Below are 18,162 nucleotides of genomic sequence, written 5' to 3'. Positions count from 1 at the left end.
GTAAAAACAAAATCATTATGTCTCAAGAAAATGAGAGCTAGAATGCACAATGTCTTGTTGTGTTACTTAAGGCAATGAGATTTTAAATTTTACCTTATGTGCCATGTATATTGATTAAATACCAAATATATGATGGCCATTTCTAACCATCATTTACTGTATTGATTTGTCAGCAGTGGAACTGTAATAAAAAAAGCTATTGATTTACTGTCCTTATTTGCTTATGGGCTTTTTATTAATTTTACACATTGTTTCCTGTTTCTAGATTATAATTTTTATGTGTTTTTTTCCTTTCAGACAGGCCTGGTCCTCTCTGAAGTTAGAAAGGAGGAACAAATTGAGAAACAAAGGAAGGAAACTATCAGCTGCTTCTTGCTAGTTCTTACTGAGCGACAAAAGCTGCGTAAAGAATGGACAGCAAGGTGAGAAATTTTTGAGAAATAGTAAGATAATGAAATTAGAAACAATTATATCAAATATACTCCTATAAAACCCCTTGGAGGGGGAGGGCAAGTTGACATTTAAAAAGAATTCAGAATTTTTACCATTCAAATTGTATTTTTCATTGACTGGAATAGTCAGTGTTTCTGCTTCTGACTTCAGAGTTACTTTGTGAGGTAGAATGCTCCCTTACTGTGCTTATATAGCAGTGTCTGCTGATAATAGCTTGATAGGCAGCATGTATATATTGGTATCACCTTAAATGCCCTTAAGTTTTTTCTTATATTGCTAACAATGTGAGCAATACTCCTTGCTGGCATGCCATGCTAATAGATACCCTTCTTGTCTGCTTTCTTCACGATCCTCACATTTTCTTGTGGTGTCCTGCTGGTGTTAAGTGTTGGGTGAGATTGGCATAAATGTACATTTTGTTAGAGTTCATATAATGTGACTGTTTTATTATACTTGAGTGTTTAAGTTGAACTCATTGCCGTGGTAATAAAACAGGTGATGCTGTTAGCCATTTTAAGAGGTTGTTTATGTTTTTATTTGAAAAAGTTTGTTACTAGAATGTAGTCAGATGAATGCATTTCAGAAGCTACAGATACATCACACTTCTAGTTCATTCAGAAATATGTGAATGCAAAAAAGAAAATTCCCACCATATGCCACCTTGTGTCCTTCTCTCTAGCTGCTAAATGAGTTGTCACCTTTTTTCACATCTATTTCTAACAGCTGTAGATTTATACTTATTTAATATATTTTTTTCTTACTTATGATATTTACTTTAAATATCTAAGTCCATAAATTTTTTCTACCAAACATACAACTTTCTTTTAAAGCCAGGAGATGCCCTGTGCTTGCGATTAAATGCAGTTTTTAGTCAAAAGTGTTCTTTTAATGAGATTTTGTTAATCAAAATTAGCACTTAATTGGCATAATTTTTTTACTTGCACTGATTGTTCCATTTAAGGGAGTTCTGTGTTTCGTTAGTGTATAATTTTGGAAAGTTCCTGAAAATTCTATGAGATTCACTTTGAAAAATTAATTGTAGTTACTGGATCTTACACTTGAGTGTGTTTGCTGTTCCCAATAACTACAGTGAGTGTACTTGAAACATTTTAGAAGCTTTAGTTAAAAACTAAACATTATTACATAGTAGCAAGTTTTATAGAAATGAGCGATTGAGTTTCATAAGCTTGTGCTCTTGTGAGCCCGGAATGGTTATTTGCATACTAATTAGTTAAGATCTCAGTGGAAAAGAGCTTAGTAAGGTGGGTCGACAGTAGTGCTTGTATTATCATGTGAGTTTTGTTTCTTCCTTTTTGAGGAATTTAAGGGGGGTGGATGTTGTTTGTCTTCCATCACCATGCTTACTAAATAATGCAGATGGTTTGGCTTCACTGGAAACAGAGGAAATCACTTAAGGCTTTTCCATGGGACAAGTGCATCTTTCTCCTGAACCAGAATAGAAGGCTTCTTAGAGATAAGAAAAGTCTAAACAATTCTAATGAGTGGAATATCTTTTCAGTGTTTGTTTAGTTTAACAATGATTTCCTTATATACAAAGTCATCAGGAATCATGGCAGTTGGGACTCATTTAAAAGTGATGTGGCTTACAGTGTTTCTGGCCTCTGCTCACTGCTTGCAGTGTAATCGGAGGCTGGAGCCAGTGTTGCAGTTGTAGACGTAGTCTAGTCTCAGACACAGAAATGCTGATGTTCTTGGGTGGGGGTGGGGAGAGGCACAAGCAGACAAAGTGCAGGCCTTCTTAAGACTAAACACCTGAAAGAAAATTTCAAGAGCATTGTGCCTTGACAGTTCGGAAAGAAAGTGTCCTTTGAGTATTAAATATCCGTAATCCTTTTTCTTTCCATTTGATGTTTCCCATTCCGGTGACCTATCTGAGAGTCTCATCCATATGATCTGCATAAACAGACTGTTACCATACACCTCACTTTACTTCATCAAAGCTTCAGCTAGATGTCTGGAATGAAGCACTGACTGTGGTAGCCATCAAGCATACGGTGGTGAAAGTTATAAAACGTCCGCCGTGGTACTAGCAGGGCTGCCCATGTTTTAGAGATCAGTCTATTGTGTACTTTGGAATTACATGAGAAAAATGTGTTTGGACAGGAAATAATTAGCACTTGTCAAAGGGCAGGCAATAGGTTACAGTATTTTACTTTCAACAGGCTATCAGGGGATCAGCTAGATTAGATAATAGAATTTTTTTTCCTCTGGAAGTTAAATACAGATTACTCTAATTACCTTACATTGTGCATTAGAGAGCACATTATGAACAGTACAACTGCAAGAAATTTAGGTCAGTGAAGGGAGGGCAGCTGGCAAAAACTTTACTCTGTACTTGGTCTTTGTACAGTAATGTAGGCATTCTGTTCTTTCATGGGTTTTATTTCTGTCATTGGCACCTTACATTAAAAAAAAAAAATACATGCTGCAAACTGTCAATACAAACTGATTTGACTTTTGGAAATTTAGCCTTTCTCAGAGAAAGGCATATGAACTGTTTTGATATGTATCTACTTGGTTAGAGCATACCCTTGCATTACTTAAGTTGTACCAGTGTTTCTGCATGTTAGCAAACTGAAATTACTCTTTAAGTTTTTATTTCAGTTCCACAGTCCAAAACACATGGTAGTGCACTTAGTGTTATGACTCACCTTTTCATATACTTTTGACTCAAAAGTCAGTATCTAAAGTGTCTGAGCAGGTCTTCTAGGGATCCAAGTTGTTCTGTGTTGAGTGGTAGTGATCCAAAATACTTCAGGTAGGACTCAGTGAACGTCCTCTAAGTGTTAACAGAAACGGTCCAGAGTTTCTAAAGCCCCAGATTTGTTTATACTGCCTGATAGTGCCTGATGGACAGGCTGTTATAGCTGTTAAAGAGCTGCTCTAGCCCTTTGAACTGACCTCTTCTTGACCTCTGCTTATAGAAGGTCACTGTTCGGCTTATAAAGTAGGGGAAACTTAGATTCTACTGTAACAAATAGAGGGTAAAAGGAACAGCTGTGAATTTTGGACTAACCATGCAAACTTGTATAGACTTTTTAGGGTCACTGTATCATAATGAAAATTGTTACCAAATTATATGGAAATTTAACAGCAATAGTGGGAAAGAGAGGGTGGAGTCTAATGCATTGGGTTTGATAAATGAAGTGTGAAGTTACCCATCTGGCTCTAGACAGCCCTCTTTTTCTCTACGAAAGGGAAACATTTAAAAATAACCATGGTACATCTAGAATCAATGACCCATACAGAGAGCTGGAATAGATCAAGAATTAATGGTGGCTGTGGAAGAAATTATCATTTGAAAAGTGAGACAAAGGATGAAAAAGTACAGTTCAATATCTGCACCTGATTCATTTTCAAAAAAAGGCCTTAATATTTTTGCCCCATTGATGATGCTATTGACATTTTTTATTTTAACTTTCAACTGGAACCAGAAAAATTGTTATATCATAAAGAAATAGTTCAGCCAAAAAAAAAAGTACTTGAATTCCAGAACAGAATATTGCACATTTCCTGATCAGTAAATGCTCAAGAGCACTTGGACTACAGTTCAATATAAATTGTATCTCTTATTTTTCCTAATAGAACTTGTATCATGTTATATTGTCTTTAATGTTTGTGTGACATACTGCACTTAATTGCTAGTAGTTTTTTACTATATTCTTCATATAGATACATTTACTATCAAACTAATTTGTCATCAATAAACCAACAATAGATTAATTTAAAGGATAATGTTTAACTGCATCAAAATTAACTGCTAGGAAAAAGCATCGTTGGTTGAACCATTACTATGCAAAATTTTTATTGGTCCAAAATGATTTTATTATGACACTGGTGTCCGTTTTGCTATTTCCCTGAGTGAAACTGCACTGTTTCTCTTAGGGGAAATTCAGCCAGGCAATGGAGGATGTAAAGTTTTGGAGAAAGATATAATGAAGTGGAAAGCTTGATAGAAAAAATAAAATTATTTCTGATGTTGGTATTTTCATAGTTGTGCTACTTAGCACATTTAAATGAAAATTTAAGTTCTCTCTAAGTCATCATGTAATGACTAATTGACATAATGTAAACAGAATAAGCATTCAATAAATAATTTGGACCAAAGTAAACACAAAATTCTTCTGGTTCATGAGATAAACAGCAGAAAAGTGTTAGTTATGTCTTGTAAGAATCAATAGATTAAAACCTTGCCTTACTGAAATAACCCAATGAAAAAAATCCATTTCATGAGGTCATTCTACAACCCATACCATTTTGTAGATCAGATCACTGTATTTTTGGAATTGTTATATTCTTCCATCTTTGCACAACACTTGAAGAAAGAACTTCTTACTCATCATAAATTGTATAAGTTTCAGGTTTCAAGTCAAACTTGAGCTATAATTTCTTAGCATTTTTGCCTTTATCAAACTCGCTTCTTAGATCTCACAATTTTGACATAACAATGTAAAGGTATGTATTTTTTTCTAGCTACAGTGAATCCTTACCATACTACTGAGATAGTCTTACCTCTCAGCAGTGAAATCTGGATTATTATGTGGACATTTATATAGGAATTTAATTATAAGTACATAGAGTGTCAACTGAGTACTAATGTGTGATAACACTGATTGATTCTATAATAAGAATGATGAAGAATATGAGTGGAATTCTAAAATAGTATGTATGATAAATGAGATCCAAAATTAATACTTTTATATATTTTATTTTTTGTTTTGAAGAAAAAGTTAATTTTTTTTTCTTATGCTTTACCACTTTAGATTTTGGAATTTTAGATCAGATTGAAAAAGGTAATTGAGGTAGATTTTACTCTTTTTTGGTCCAGTAGGAGAAAGTTGTGTTGATGTAAAGAAAGAACTTATTTCCTTCTGTGACAGAAGGAAAGTCCATGGGTTAAGAAGGTATCATGAGCTTTTTGAAAATTGGAGCAGGTTTTTTTCCCTTCTGTCACAGACTTTTTGTATTTTTCAGTCACTGACTAAATGCTAGTTTTTAAATGAAATGTAGTAATACCAGTTGAAAGACTGGTTGACAAATTCTGAAATTTTTTATACTCTCGCAGGCCTGCCAAGATGATATATGAAATATTGTGAACTCTTCAGAATCTACTGCAATGGGAGCTATACTAGTTCCAAAAATTTAACAGACAAATTGCGGAGGTATCAAAGTCTGACAGAGAGTAGGGGGAAATATTTGGATTGTTTAAAACTTTTGTGGTTGTTTTGTGTGACATTAGGATGACAGGTTTTTTTCATGTTGAGGAATCCAGTGTCCATGTTTCTGAAATTAGTAAGGATCTTAGTACACATAGCTGTGTGATCTCCAGTGGGGTTTTTGTAACAGTTGTCCTTTCTGGACAATACATGTGTCAGTTGGAATGGATACTCTGTAAGTCAACAACAAGCATAGACAAAAATTTTGATTCATCATTTTGGAAATCACAGGGAAAAAAACCCACAAAATTACATTTGGTTCTTTAATATTCATATTTTGTATGTGTGCATGTGTATGCTCTGTGAAAGAAGAAAATTAAACTATTCAGCACCTGGTATGTAACCTAAAACAGTTTTTCAGAAAGTAAATGTGCATTGTGACTTAGATGGTAATGCTGAATACTGTCTGGGATTTGGGAAGATGCCTTGAGGCAGAGTGAAAACCAACCTTGCAGCTTTCGCATGAATGGAGAAAACACTGTGACTTCGATGAAGTTGTCAGGTCTCCTGCCATAGTTGTGCTTAGACATCAGCTGCCTTGATTGACCTTTGACTTTTCTCCAGTTGCTTATTACCAGACTTCTTTTGCTTCTCGTGACCCTTCCTGTTTTCCGCGTCTGTCTTTCACCTGTGTCTCTTGTATTGAGGAGTCTTTGAAGCAGCCAAGCTTGGGATCAATAGGTACAAGTACTCTACAGGACAATGGAAATACTGCTTGATTAAATGCTGCTGTTTAACCACCACTATTATTTCCTTTGAAACTGTCTTGACCCTTTACCCTTGAAAAGACTTTATGTTTACAAGCTGTGGCTGCTTACAGAAAATGCTGCTTCTTACCTTGTGATGTCACTATATACACAGCAAATATGGTGAAAAAAATGTCATTTGGTGTAGGAACTTAAAACATATATGGTGTTATAGGGCAGTCTAGCAGAAGTCACAGGACTTCAGCTCTGTGTGTGGCTTTTGTGTGTGTCAGACTTGTTCATTAAGGCACTTTGTAGGGACTGTTTACTCTGAGGGTTTACTTTATCATTTTAGTTTAATGCTCCACTTCTGAAAACCACAGAGATGCATCAGCCCACACCTGAATAACTACTGAATCAAAATTGTATGACATATCCCTTTTTTGATTTCATGCTTTTCTTCTTGTTACGTTAGATGGATTTTTCAAAAGATGATTCAGTGACACTTCCAAAACTGACAACTGACACAAATGTAGTCTCTATTTATAATGCAATTAAATTTTCCAAAACAAAAAGTGGTATCCGAACGCTTTTGATGATTTTTAAAATGTTTTTTTTTTTTTTACTTTATTTCACCTGGACAGGCTTTTAATGTCAGCATAGGTGACATTTCCTTATTTATGTAAGCTTTCATGATTTCAGTTCAAGAAACATAGTATTCTTTTTCTGGTGGTTTGACAATGATTTGCTCACTACCACTGGGAGATCTGAATGCTGGAAAAGGAGATTGTTGCATTTCCAGGCTGCAGGATATTAGAGATTGAATAGATCACAGAGGTGACAAATTTATAATCTGTGGAGAAGAAGTGTTAGCCACATCATCAGTTGAACCACAAAGTAGCATTAGCATCAGCTGTCATCATTCCTGTAAGAGAATGGTGTCTGCCAGTGGCAGGGGAAAAGGAGAAAAGCTGGGAGAATTCAGTGTGTTGTACAGTGCTCTGTAGCTGCCCATATTAGCTAAAGACCTGGTGTTATAAACTAGGGATAAACTGTGACTGGTCCAGAGAATGAAAAATTGTCATAGATTTATTTTTCTTTATCTACTGAGGTTTCTTTCTTCTGCAATATCAATCCATACTTTCCTTTGCCTTCAGCATGATGTGCTAATGTCGTGGTATGTAACATGCCCATAAAACTACTTGCAAACTTCATATAAACTAAAACTTTGTGTAAAACTAGACATTTAAAATTAAATGAGTCTAAAGATAGAATTCTCTCTTCTGTAAGATAATAGAAGCCTTATCTGAACAGGACTTTAGTGTTGTTAGGACATTATTGTCACAGCTTTATCATAAAGCTGAATTAAATAAAGTTAATTTGGAGGATCTGTGTTAAATAATCTGTACACATTACCAATACAGAAAAAGCAGAGGGTAACATAGGTTTACGTAGCCAAATGGTGTGCTTATTATGTCATAACATGAGGCATGAGTGAGCAGATGTTTACATAAGTTCATGACTTAAGTCTTAAATGCTGTCAGCTTTGTTATTTAAGTTTTTCCACATATATAGAACTTGATGGCTCCAGGGATTGGTAATGAAATACAAAGCCTTTGGTTTTCAGGTCAGTGGTTCAAATATGGTTCAGGTAGATAGTGCCAAAGATTATTCCCATTGGGTATCTGTGTTTGATGGCCTATGTAAAATGCATTGGTTCTCCAACCCTAGTAGGCAGTTGTGTATATCACATAAAGCAACTGTTACAGATGACACTAATTGGTACCCTTGCTGGCATTTTCAGAGCAGCCAAAAATTAAATGGATGTAGAAATTGAGCAAGATGCTGTCAATGCTCTAAGCAGTCTAGACCATGGTTGTGAGGTAGGGATAAGCCGATGAATATCACGACTGACTGTGGGCAAAGAGAGGACGTCAGTCTGTTGGATTGCTCTATGGTTTGCTTGCACTAAAAGTTTTGGTAACATACACAGATAATCATACGCTGGTGAGAGAGATGTGGTAAATTACTGGACGATGTCAGCAGGGTTGGATGAGAGGGAAGTGCAATCCACTGGGAGGACGAAGAATAAGTTGGAGATGTATCAAATAATTAGAGAAACTAAGATGAACTGGAGAACAGAATTAGATTTACTTGCTTATTTTCCCTACTAATGAGATATTTTGGGCATTTTAACAGTTAAATTTGGCTATATTATTTGTAAATTTTCAATTCTTAATGTATCATTGCTGTGGAATTATTCCATTATAAACTGTGATGATGTTTAAAACAGCTAAAAAGGGAAGTTGACATTTCTTACGCTTAAGATGTTCTGTAAAAACAGAGAACTTGGAAACCTGTTACACGTGCATGCATTGTTTTCATATTCTTTGTCTTATTTTGGTAAATGACAGCAGCACCAAATGGGAATAGTGCTTAAAGCACATGTAATGCGAAACAGAAAAAAATTCCACTAGAACTTACTTGAGTAGTTTAGCCAATCGAAAACACTTCTAGAGGTATACAACACCCCAATTAACTGGTAATTCACAATACTCATATTTCCATATTGCTGTATTCTAGAGATTATCTAGCCAGGCTTGGTGGTGGAATGGATAGGACTCATGGGTGAGAAGGGTGTTAAAGTAACATCAGTGGACATCAGATATATAATTAGAAATTGAGAGGAAATAATTGAAACAAAATGGTATCTTGAGATGTATCAAAAAGATTAACTAAGAAACAGGCTGTCAAAATGCATGGTTGGTGGGAGAAGCTAAGAAAAGGCTACTGAGTATTAAAAGTAGTAATACTAGGAGAAAAGAATATCCTGCTGGAAAAGGAGCATTCCAGGAATTTTAAGAGCCACTAATAAGAGGGTGTTCCACTCTCTCTACAAGGGTAAGATGAATAGAGCCATCAGTTATGCCTGTGGATGCACTGGAGTTAGATTTAACTCCAAATTATGCTGGGAGACATTTTTTGAACGGGTTTAGCAATAGACTTAACATTTTTGACAGTTTATTTTAAGCAAATTGATATTTTCTCTTTTTTATTTTCTCATAGTTGGTAATGGCAACATTTGGTCTTTATGAGTTCTGAAAAATATTCTTACCAGAATTATTTTTGACCACCTAGTAAAGGTGGATTTGAACAAATGCTCAGGAGATGTAAGATAATCAGTGTACCCACTCCAGCATAGATAACTTGCTAGTGGTGCAGCATATTTATTGTAAGGCATAGTTTACTACATGTAAAATCTAATTTTTTTATATTAAGCCATTCTGAAAGCACTTTAGGTATTTGCCTTTCTTTTTATAGTTGGAGATATGTCCCAAAATCCAGATGTGTGTGTTAGGGATTGAGGGGGAGGTTGGAGGAGGGGAAAGGAAGGGAGGAAAGGGATTTGAGAGGTAAGAGGGTGCAAAGTTGGAGAAGGTTTTTAATGGTTTTGCTTGCCTGTAGATGCCACTGTTGCGTCATTTATCTGTACATTTTCACATATCTTGTCCAGGGACAAAAAAAAAAAAAAGTTTCATTAAAATAATCTGAGAGAGATTCAAATAAATACATTACACTAATGATTCCTTAAGCTTTGGCTAGAGAGTAAAGTCTTAGAAACAGGTAGATGAATTGCATGTTCTCCTTCACAAAGATGGCAGCAGTTTATAATATTATTTCTGATTAACTATCTCAGTTGCATTGCATCTTCAGTTCAGTATTCCCTTGGCAGGCAAGATGCTAAAAGGATTGCTCTGCATGTTTCGAAAGACTAATGTAATAAACCAAGATGATAATACACTGATGAAAAAATAAAAGAATCTTAATTTGCTGTTAAGTTATGGCAATATAAAGTTAAAATGTTTTTCTTCGCTCAAGTCATTTAAATTAATAATGTGTGCCATTAAGTGAAATCTCATAGAGGATTTTTTCTTCTTTGCCATTAAGTATGCTGGCTACAGAGAAAATGAAATATTCTGTGAGGCTTGAACAATCATCTATCTCTAAGCTACAGTGTGCCTGCTGCCAGATGTTCAGGTGCTGGTGCTGCTGCTTTGACATGTATATCTCTTCCAGGCAAAAAAACAATATATACATCAGTCCAGGTGCAAGGTGGCCTTGCCAGCAAACCTGCCTCCTCCTAGCTGTGACACTCATCCACTCCCCGTCAGAATGTGTACGTTAGAAGGGGATTGTAATTAACCCCTGGAAAGCATAGGTTTCACTAAAGTGATGTGCACAGTAATGATATTGTTAGCTTCCTTAATTTCCAGTTTCACCATCAATTATGCCATGTGTTTCATCCAGTTGGTGCTACCCTCCCAGTGTTAATTATAACCTACAAGACTGTTACAGTTAATTTTATGGCAAGCATATTGTCTCTTCAAGGCTCCACAGCAGCTCATAAATTATCTTGAAGGTAAAATGTAACTTGGGGAACTAGTTATGAAAATTCCATCCATCTCGCTTAGGAGGTGCAGCTGCTACTGTCAGCTGCCTCGCTGCTGCATTGTGAAGGAATTATGGTGGGTCAGGTTTAAGAGGCTAGGCCCAGGCTGTCACTGAGGAGAAAGGCTGTCCTGGCCCTGTCAGACAAGTACCTTCTGCCAATCCCTTGTGGTTTCACTTTGCAGGCAGTAAAAGGCAGGCAGTGCAGGTGGATAGTCCCCAAGCTGTCTCTATTCATTACTTTACAGAAACTTGTTTTAGGTAGGCAGGTACGGAGACCTTTTCACTGTTGTCATAATGTTAGGCATCATCTGCAAAGTGCAAGATAGATAACTCTATAAATAACTCGCTGTTCTGTTGGGCTGGGGTAGTGGAGAAAAGATGATTAGCACCATAGACGCACATGAAATAGCTCGCTGGTTTGTAAAATGACTGTTGGTTTAATTGTAGCAATAGCTTGGTTTGGAAGAGCACATCTGTTCGCTTTTATTTTGCATACACAATACAAGGAGGTGCAATTTCACTGCTAAGTAATTTGTGTTGGAGTTTCACATTAAATAAATTAGCATGGGTTTATATTGGAATTTATGACATCTGTGTGTGTGTGTGTCCTGTTTGGTTTTTTTTTTCTGAAGAAATTGCAAACACTCATTTTCCTTAAAAAGGGTGGGGGGAAGAAAAAGAAAACAACCCACTACTCAGAACAATGAGCTTGGCATTCAGTGCTATTTATATTTTTGTAGTATTCTTGTATTATTACTATAGTGCCTCATTCTGCTCTTTATAGTAATAATGCAAGACTACCATAAAAATATAACACCTTATTCTGCTGTCTCTTCCTTTAATATTTTGTATTTCAGTAGTTTTAAATGCTGTCAAGCTTTGGATGTTCCTTTAAGAATGAAATCAAAGTACAAATTAAATTTCCTGAGACGCTTTTTTTTTCCCCACTATTTTACCTTTCGAAAGGACTTCTGTGTTTACAGTGTTGTTTTCTAACCTCATTTACAGCTGGGAGGTCATATGAGAAGGAGCACTGAAAGCTGATACTTAACGCATTTCCATAGGCAACCGCCGTGCAGATGTGAATGTACAGAGCCATTGTGAATGACTAAATGTTGTGAATTCAATTGAGGAGAAAATGAACAAACACAATAATGAAAACCAGCACGGATAATGCGTCTAAATTTATATTGCTCATTTGCTTTGACAGTCTTCATTCGGTTTTAATTATTTTCGATCATTCATTATACAGGGAAGAAAAAAAATTCAAAATAATGCTGACTTTGTAAACTGGACATCTTATATGTTTGCAAAGTGAAGGTAAAAGGCTGTTTAGGGAGTGCAAATTAGTACACTTCTAATGTATGTTCATTATTGCTTTTCCCTTGTTTACAGTAAATGTACCTTGTGAGATCTTTTAGAGGTCCAGTCTTTTCCTGGAGTCAACAGTACACATTTCAGTGTATTTAGAGGAGAAACTCCTAAATTTCAACTGACCAGAATCCTGTATTTCTATTTGTTTAGTTTATTCAGAGGGAAGCTGTCCGTTATGCACAGCCTTGGGCAAAGTGAGGTGTAAAAATATCTCAAGAGTAGACCCAGAGACGTGGCTTCTCAGAAGTAGAGTTCCATCTTGGCTTTATCCTGTCCTTGTCTCTCACAGAAGAGATAGGGAAAAATTTGTAACTGGTGCTAGCGTATACCATGCAGGGTTGCTTCACCTGGTCATCTACGTCATCTTCTGCACTGTACGATGTCAATTACTATACACAGAGATTATCCATCAGTATTGCCAAAGAAATCCCTCCATTGTGGTGCACTTGTTAGGATTCTGCATCCTAACTGGGAGGTGTTTGCAATTGCTGTAGTATAATTCTCATTAAATTTTTGATGAATTTGCGTAGGTAACAGAAGTTAGGGACAGGGAGGAAGTCTGAGAATTTTTTGTGTCCCATACTAGTTTCTAAAGTGATAAGACAACTGCTGAATATCCAAAAATGTAACATTTACTTTGCTTAAAATCATGTGAAAGTATCTGGATTATCATTGTTGTCATCATCTTCTCTTCTCAGATTGATTTTACACCTTTGCAATCTTGCTGAGTCTACATATAAGGTAGCATAACTGAGAAAATAATCAGGGCACAGGTTCCTGTAAATATCCTTCACATTTTCTTGTGATGAAATCTCGGACTTTTGATGTGCCACTGCTACAGAAAGACACATCTGATTGGAAAAGTCTTTATGGCTTGTAATTTGGCATGTAAAATGGTCATTACCAAAATATAAAAAAATCTGTTCGTTTGCAATTGAATAAGAAAACCTTTTTTCAGAATAAAGTTCCTTTTTTTCTTGGCTCTTGGCCAATTTCAGTTGGAAATACTGCTTTTGGAAAGTGATCAAACTATGTAGTATTGCAAACTCATTTTTTAGGAAGATGGAATAAAATAGCTCTAAAATAATGGGAGAGAGGACAGTTGTCACAGGCAGATACATTTTAAAAAATGTGGCTGTTTCTTGCTTTACATGACTCAATATGCTCTTTTATATCATCAACCCAAGAAGAAAATGAAATTTCAAAATAGTCTCAGTATTAGATAGTCATTAGATTCCAAAAAGCATTTGGAAAAAAAAAAAGGGGTGATGGTGGTGATGTGTGCATTTAGAGTCTTATTTATGACACACAGAATTTAGAATTTTTTGTTTTAAAAGAAACGATTTAAAAGAACATAAACTCAAATGAAATATGTTTGCCAATTAAGTGCACTATCAGGCAAATTAATTTCTAAGAATAAAAATAATTTTGTAGCTCAAATATATATGATCTTGTTTTGATGGATTTGGACTATATTTAGGGATTTCTCTCTGTCGATGATGTCCTTCTGTAAAAGAAAATCCTTTTGGTCTATCTTCAGAGTGTTTTCAAACAAACAAACAAACAAAACTAAACCCCCAAACATGAACTTGATGATCTATCTACATTTATGAAATACGTACTTTTTTTTTTTCTTATTCAAACCTATAAGCATATCTGTTAGTATGCTAACATAGTTGCTGATCTTGAAAAGTGCTGACTGGCCTTTTCTGCTCACTCGTAATTGCTAACTGATATGGAAAATACTAATCCTTCATTTTTTACTAATTTTTATTTTCATCCTACAAAAAAAAACCCTGTAGGAAAACAACATACTGTCAAATATCAAAAGAAAAAAGGTTTAATTTTTACGTTAAAGTGTACAACTTTTAAAAATGTGTCAGTTAGTATGAGGTGCAGTTGGTGATAAATACGGAAAAATAATTTTGTTTGCCTACTTGGTTTTTCTGCTCAAAGCCTGACCTTTATTTAAGCATATTATTTTTCTGTGTCACACACAAAAAAACCCCAACAAGATTTATTGGCGTTTGTATGGAAAAAATGAAAGGATTTTCATGTTTTGTAAGAAACTTAATACACTCTCACAGATGGCTCTGCTCAGGTGTGATTTTAATTATGAGATAAAACAAAGCCCAACACAGTAGGAAGTAGTCTTAATAAACGGCCTGAAGCTTTTGTCTTCATGTGTCAAAAACCCTTCTTATTGCGTGATGAAATTTTTTTTTTTACTAGCTGTTTCTAAAAATGCTTGAAAAAAATACAAGGGCTTCCAAAGTTCAAGTGAATTATTTTGGTCAAGTGAAAAAAAGAGAATTTTTTTCCATTTCTTTTTTATTCCCAATAAGTTTAGACTTCTGCTGGCAAATGATAGAAAAAATGCTAAAGCTGCAAGAACACAAATGCTTTATTTACAAATAAAATAATTTTCTAATTAGATGTTGTCCTTGTTTGTTGATTTATTGCATTGCTCAGTAGTAACAAAACCTGAGAGTTTTTTAAGCCTGGCTTAAGCTTCACCATCAGAAACCAACATTAATTTAAACTCTGCTATAGTATTCAGCCCTCATTATTAAAACACTAATAGTATGATCCTGTTGTTAAATATTACTAATATATTATAATAATGTTGTACTGTCTTTCCCTTAGTGGGGAATTATGAGGACCTCATGTTAGGACCTCAGTGTCCTGACATAGTTAATTATCCATAGATAATGGTTTTCAGCAGTAGCTGTTCTGAACATCACAACCTCACTGTTAAGGGCTTAATAAATATTTGCAGACTCAGGTGCAGAGCACCTACGCACTCCTCTACAGAAGCAAACAGCTGTGGTTTCTTTCCTGTGCTATACATCACATAGAGCATCTCATTTGTTGTGGCAAACCTAATGGTGCAAATGGCAAGCTTTATGTCCTGCGTTATAGTGTGGTAATGTTTGTTGCAGATATGCTAACTCATTATTCATGAGTCATCTGTCTTTTCTAATACAGAAATATCTTGGCCTGAAACTTCTAGAGATCATTACTTGAATACTGTGTATATTGATAAAATTGTTTAAACTTCATTTTAGAGTGTATACTATCACCACTGATGCTGGAAGGTGGAAAACTATAACCAGATGGTTCACAATGGAATTCTGTAGCCATGAGCTTACTTTTAGGGGACAGTTATTTGTAATAATTATTTCAATTACAGGACAGCGAAGAGTGTGAGCGTAATGAGCTTTTACAAGTAATACAGGTTAGGGATTTTTTTTTTTTTTCTGCATGGTTGAATACATCTCATGGAAAGAAGTTCCTATAACCTTCAGGTTGCTGTGCATCACCTTAAATTGTGACTTGGAATATTGGGTGATTCTTATTTAACATCCCATCCTTAGTTGCTGTTGAGTAACAGTATGAAAGGAGGAAATGTATGTGGAACTAAGTCCCATGCAGTACGAGGCATTTTAGCAGTGGTATAACTTTTATGGTCTTTGATGATTATTAGTCAGTAAGCCTCTCTGTCTAACCAGTCACAATACTAGTAGTATTTGAAATGTTACTCAACAAATTATTTAGTATTCAGTCCAAAAAAACCCCACCCTTAACCTATTCTTATTTTTCCCTTAGACTTCAACGCTTTCAACAAAGACCTTAAGGGGAAGTACTTTTTTTCCAGAAATTTTTCATTGTCTGCTTTCTCCTTGTCATGCCATCCATGCGTTCTTGGTCCTAATCCTTTTCTATTTCTGGATTTTAGGGATTATATTGTATTAATGCATTTCTCTTCTAGTCGTATTCATCGTGTATTATAAGAAGGTATAATGGAAATAGTAATCTATAATAAATTAATAATGATGTATTTTAAGCTCTTGATTGCTTGCTGACTGTAGGAATGTTTGGAAGAATAGTGTATGGTCCCTATTCTATAGAATTTATAGTCCAGTTTAGGCAGGAAAATGATCCTTGTCTGTCTTGTCTTGTCCTGTCCGCATCATCCACTGTGATTCTGTGATGTAATGCCAAATGCTCTATCAATATCTCTTCTATGATTTCTAGGAAATCAGTTCTTGATGAGTAAAGGTAGCAATCATAACTGCCTTGATGGGTGCCTTGACTTGTCTCGATTGCTGTGAAGCATGAGTCCTCAGCCTGGATTTGTCTGATCTCTGAGAAACTTCTAACTGGTTTCTGGTTGTCAAACACACAAATTTTATTATACTCACCATCCAGCAAACCACGTAGTGACTGTAGGAAGCTTTGTATATCAGTGTTAATATTACTATGAGCATTATCTTTCAACTGAAGTTACGGTTATGATATTGCTTGTTCAGGTACCAGTTATGGCTTTGGTACAAACCTTGAGGAAGGAGTTTTCATTCTGATGTTCATCTTATGCGCAATAGATTATGTCTTTCTACTTGTTAATCCAATTCTGCTGATTGACTCAAACAAAAGCTGGCAATACTGGTCTGTTTTACTCTCACAGATGCTGCATTCTCCTCCCACACTGGATGTGAGTAGTGCTGATGGCTCACATGTCACTAACATGGCCTGGCTATCTGGCCAAGAAGTCATAAATGTCAGATAAAAAACCAAAGTAAACAAAGGGTGCTGGTTAGATGTTAGTCCTAAGCGTTAGGTCTCCCCATCTAACAGAAGACACAATGGCAGTGCTTGCTTCTCCTTAGTTTTAATGGTACAAACCTAAAACTTACTTGAAAAACACACAGATGACTTTAAGATTAAAATTCAGCATTAGATTCATTTAACTGCAATTATACACCTTTTGAATTGAGTGCACTTTAAATTTCTGCTGGTAACCATTCTGTTGGTAACCTATGCCCCTTTGAGTCATTAACAAAATGTAACTGATCTTCATCTGTTTTTTGGGGGTTGGGGGGTTAATCTTCAATATAATCAAGGCAAGAAGCTTTTGGCTCACAAAAGTAAATGTTTTCAATCCTTTGTTGTCAGATCCCACAATTTTCTCTACAGCAGACTTAGATGAAACAGAAAACTGATATACTGAGCCACTGGAATAGCAGTCTTGTAATTTAGAAATATCCATTTTATCCCTTATAATTTCTTCACTAAGATTCTTCAGTCTGAATCTGATATAGGTAGGAGCCAAGACAAACAGTAACCATTTATAGTCGTTCAGACCAGTTTGGATTTCACTAGAATGTAAAGCCAAAGAGTTCTTGGCTTTGTTTCATGTGTCTTACATGGATAGAAAGGGCATTTAAATTGTGGTACTCACTGTAGCTGCATGTTCTGTAACATCTGCCAGCTTTTATTTTCAACATTATATAGATGTGAAAATACTTGTGCAGTAAACTCTCTTAATTTACCAGCTGAAGGGCTTGATGGAAAGTCCTTTAACTTACTAGAAATAGTGTATACAAAAAGCTATCTCCAGTCCTTCAAGCAGGAGCTAGAATGCAATGATACCAGCGATGCCATACATGTGCCTATGTAAAGGATAGGGCAGGTGTGCATCTGTTCTTTGTGGGGCATTGCCCTTAGGGTGCTGACACGTATCAAGAGTTTTGATCGTTCAAAATGCTTCTGAATGCACAACTAACTTGCTTTGGTTTTTAAAAGCAAGTGCTGCAGCAGATAGTATTTGCAGGAGTGAGCCGTAAAATTGCTTTTGTAATTTAGTTCTTTACTTGTTCTAGAGGAATTTGCCAAATAGCTAGAATAGCTTATAGTGGGTGTTCCAGATACCTAGCACAAAAATGGTAAATATATTTATTTTGCTCCAGGAGTCTTAGTCCTAGAATTATAAAAGCTATCAAAATAGTCTCTTCCTCCCATTTTGGTACGTTATTGCCCTACCACCCAACATGCACATGCATGCATACCTGATTTCCTGGTATGTATACTGAATTGATTCCTTCTAGGAAGCAGTTTGCCAGAATATTATTCAAAATTTGTCTTGTCTTGCCCTGTGGTCCTGCATTATAAATAACTTG

General features: G+C 35.6%; 1 protein-coding gene across 2 annotated transcripts in view; it reads left to right on the top strand.

The window, feature by feature from the left end:
• FTO (FTO alpha-ketoglutarate dependent dioxygenase) overlaps positions 1 to 18,162 on the top strand; it is a 259,221-nt gene that overhangs the window by 114,572 nt on the left and 126,487 nt on the right. For both annotated transcript variants that reach the window (XM_074913378.1, XM_074913379.1), the window contains exon 8: positions 298 to 422. In XM_074913378.1, coding sequence (XP_074769479.1) covers positions 298 to 422 — 125 coding nt within the window. The remainder of the gene's footprint in view (positions 1 to 297; positions 423 to 18,162) is intronic.

This window comes from Athene noctua, chromosome 9 (genome assembly GCF_965140245.1).
Source record: "Athene noctua chromosome 9, bAthNoc1.hap1.1, whole genome shotgun sequence".
In the NCBI taxonomy this organism is placed as follows: domain Eukaryota; kingdom Metazoa; phylum Chordata; class Aves; order Strigiformes; family Strigidae; genus Athene; species Athene noctua.
Note: the sequence above shows the minus strand (reverse complement) of the source record. Positions and strands in the feature narration are given on the sequence as shown.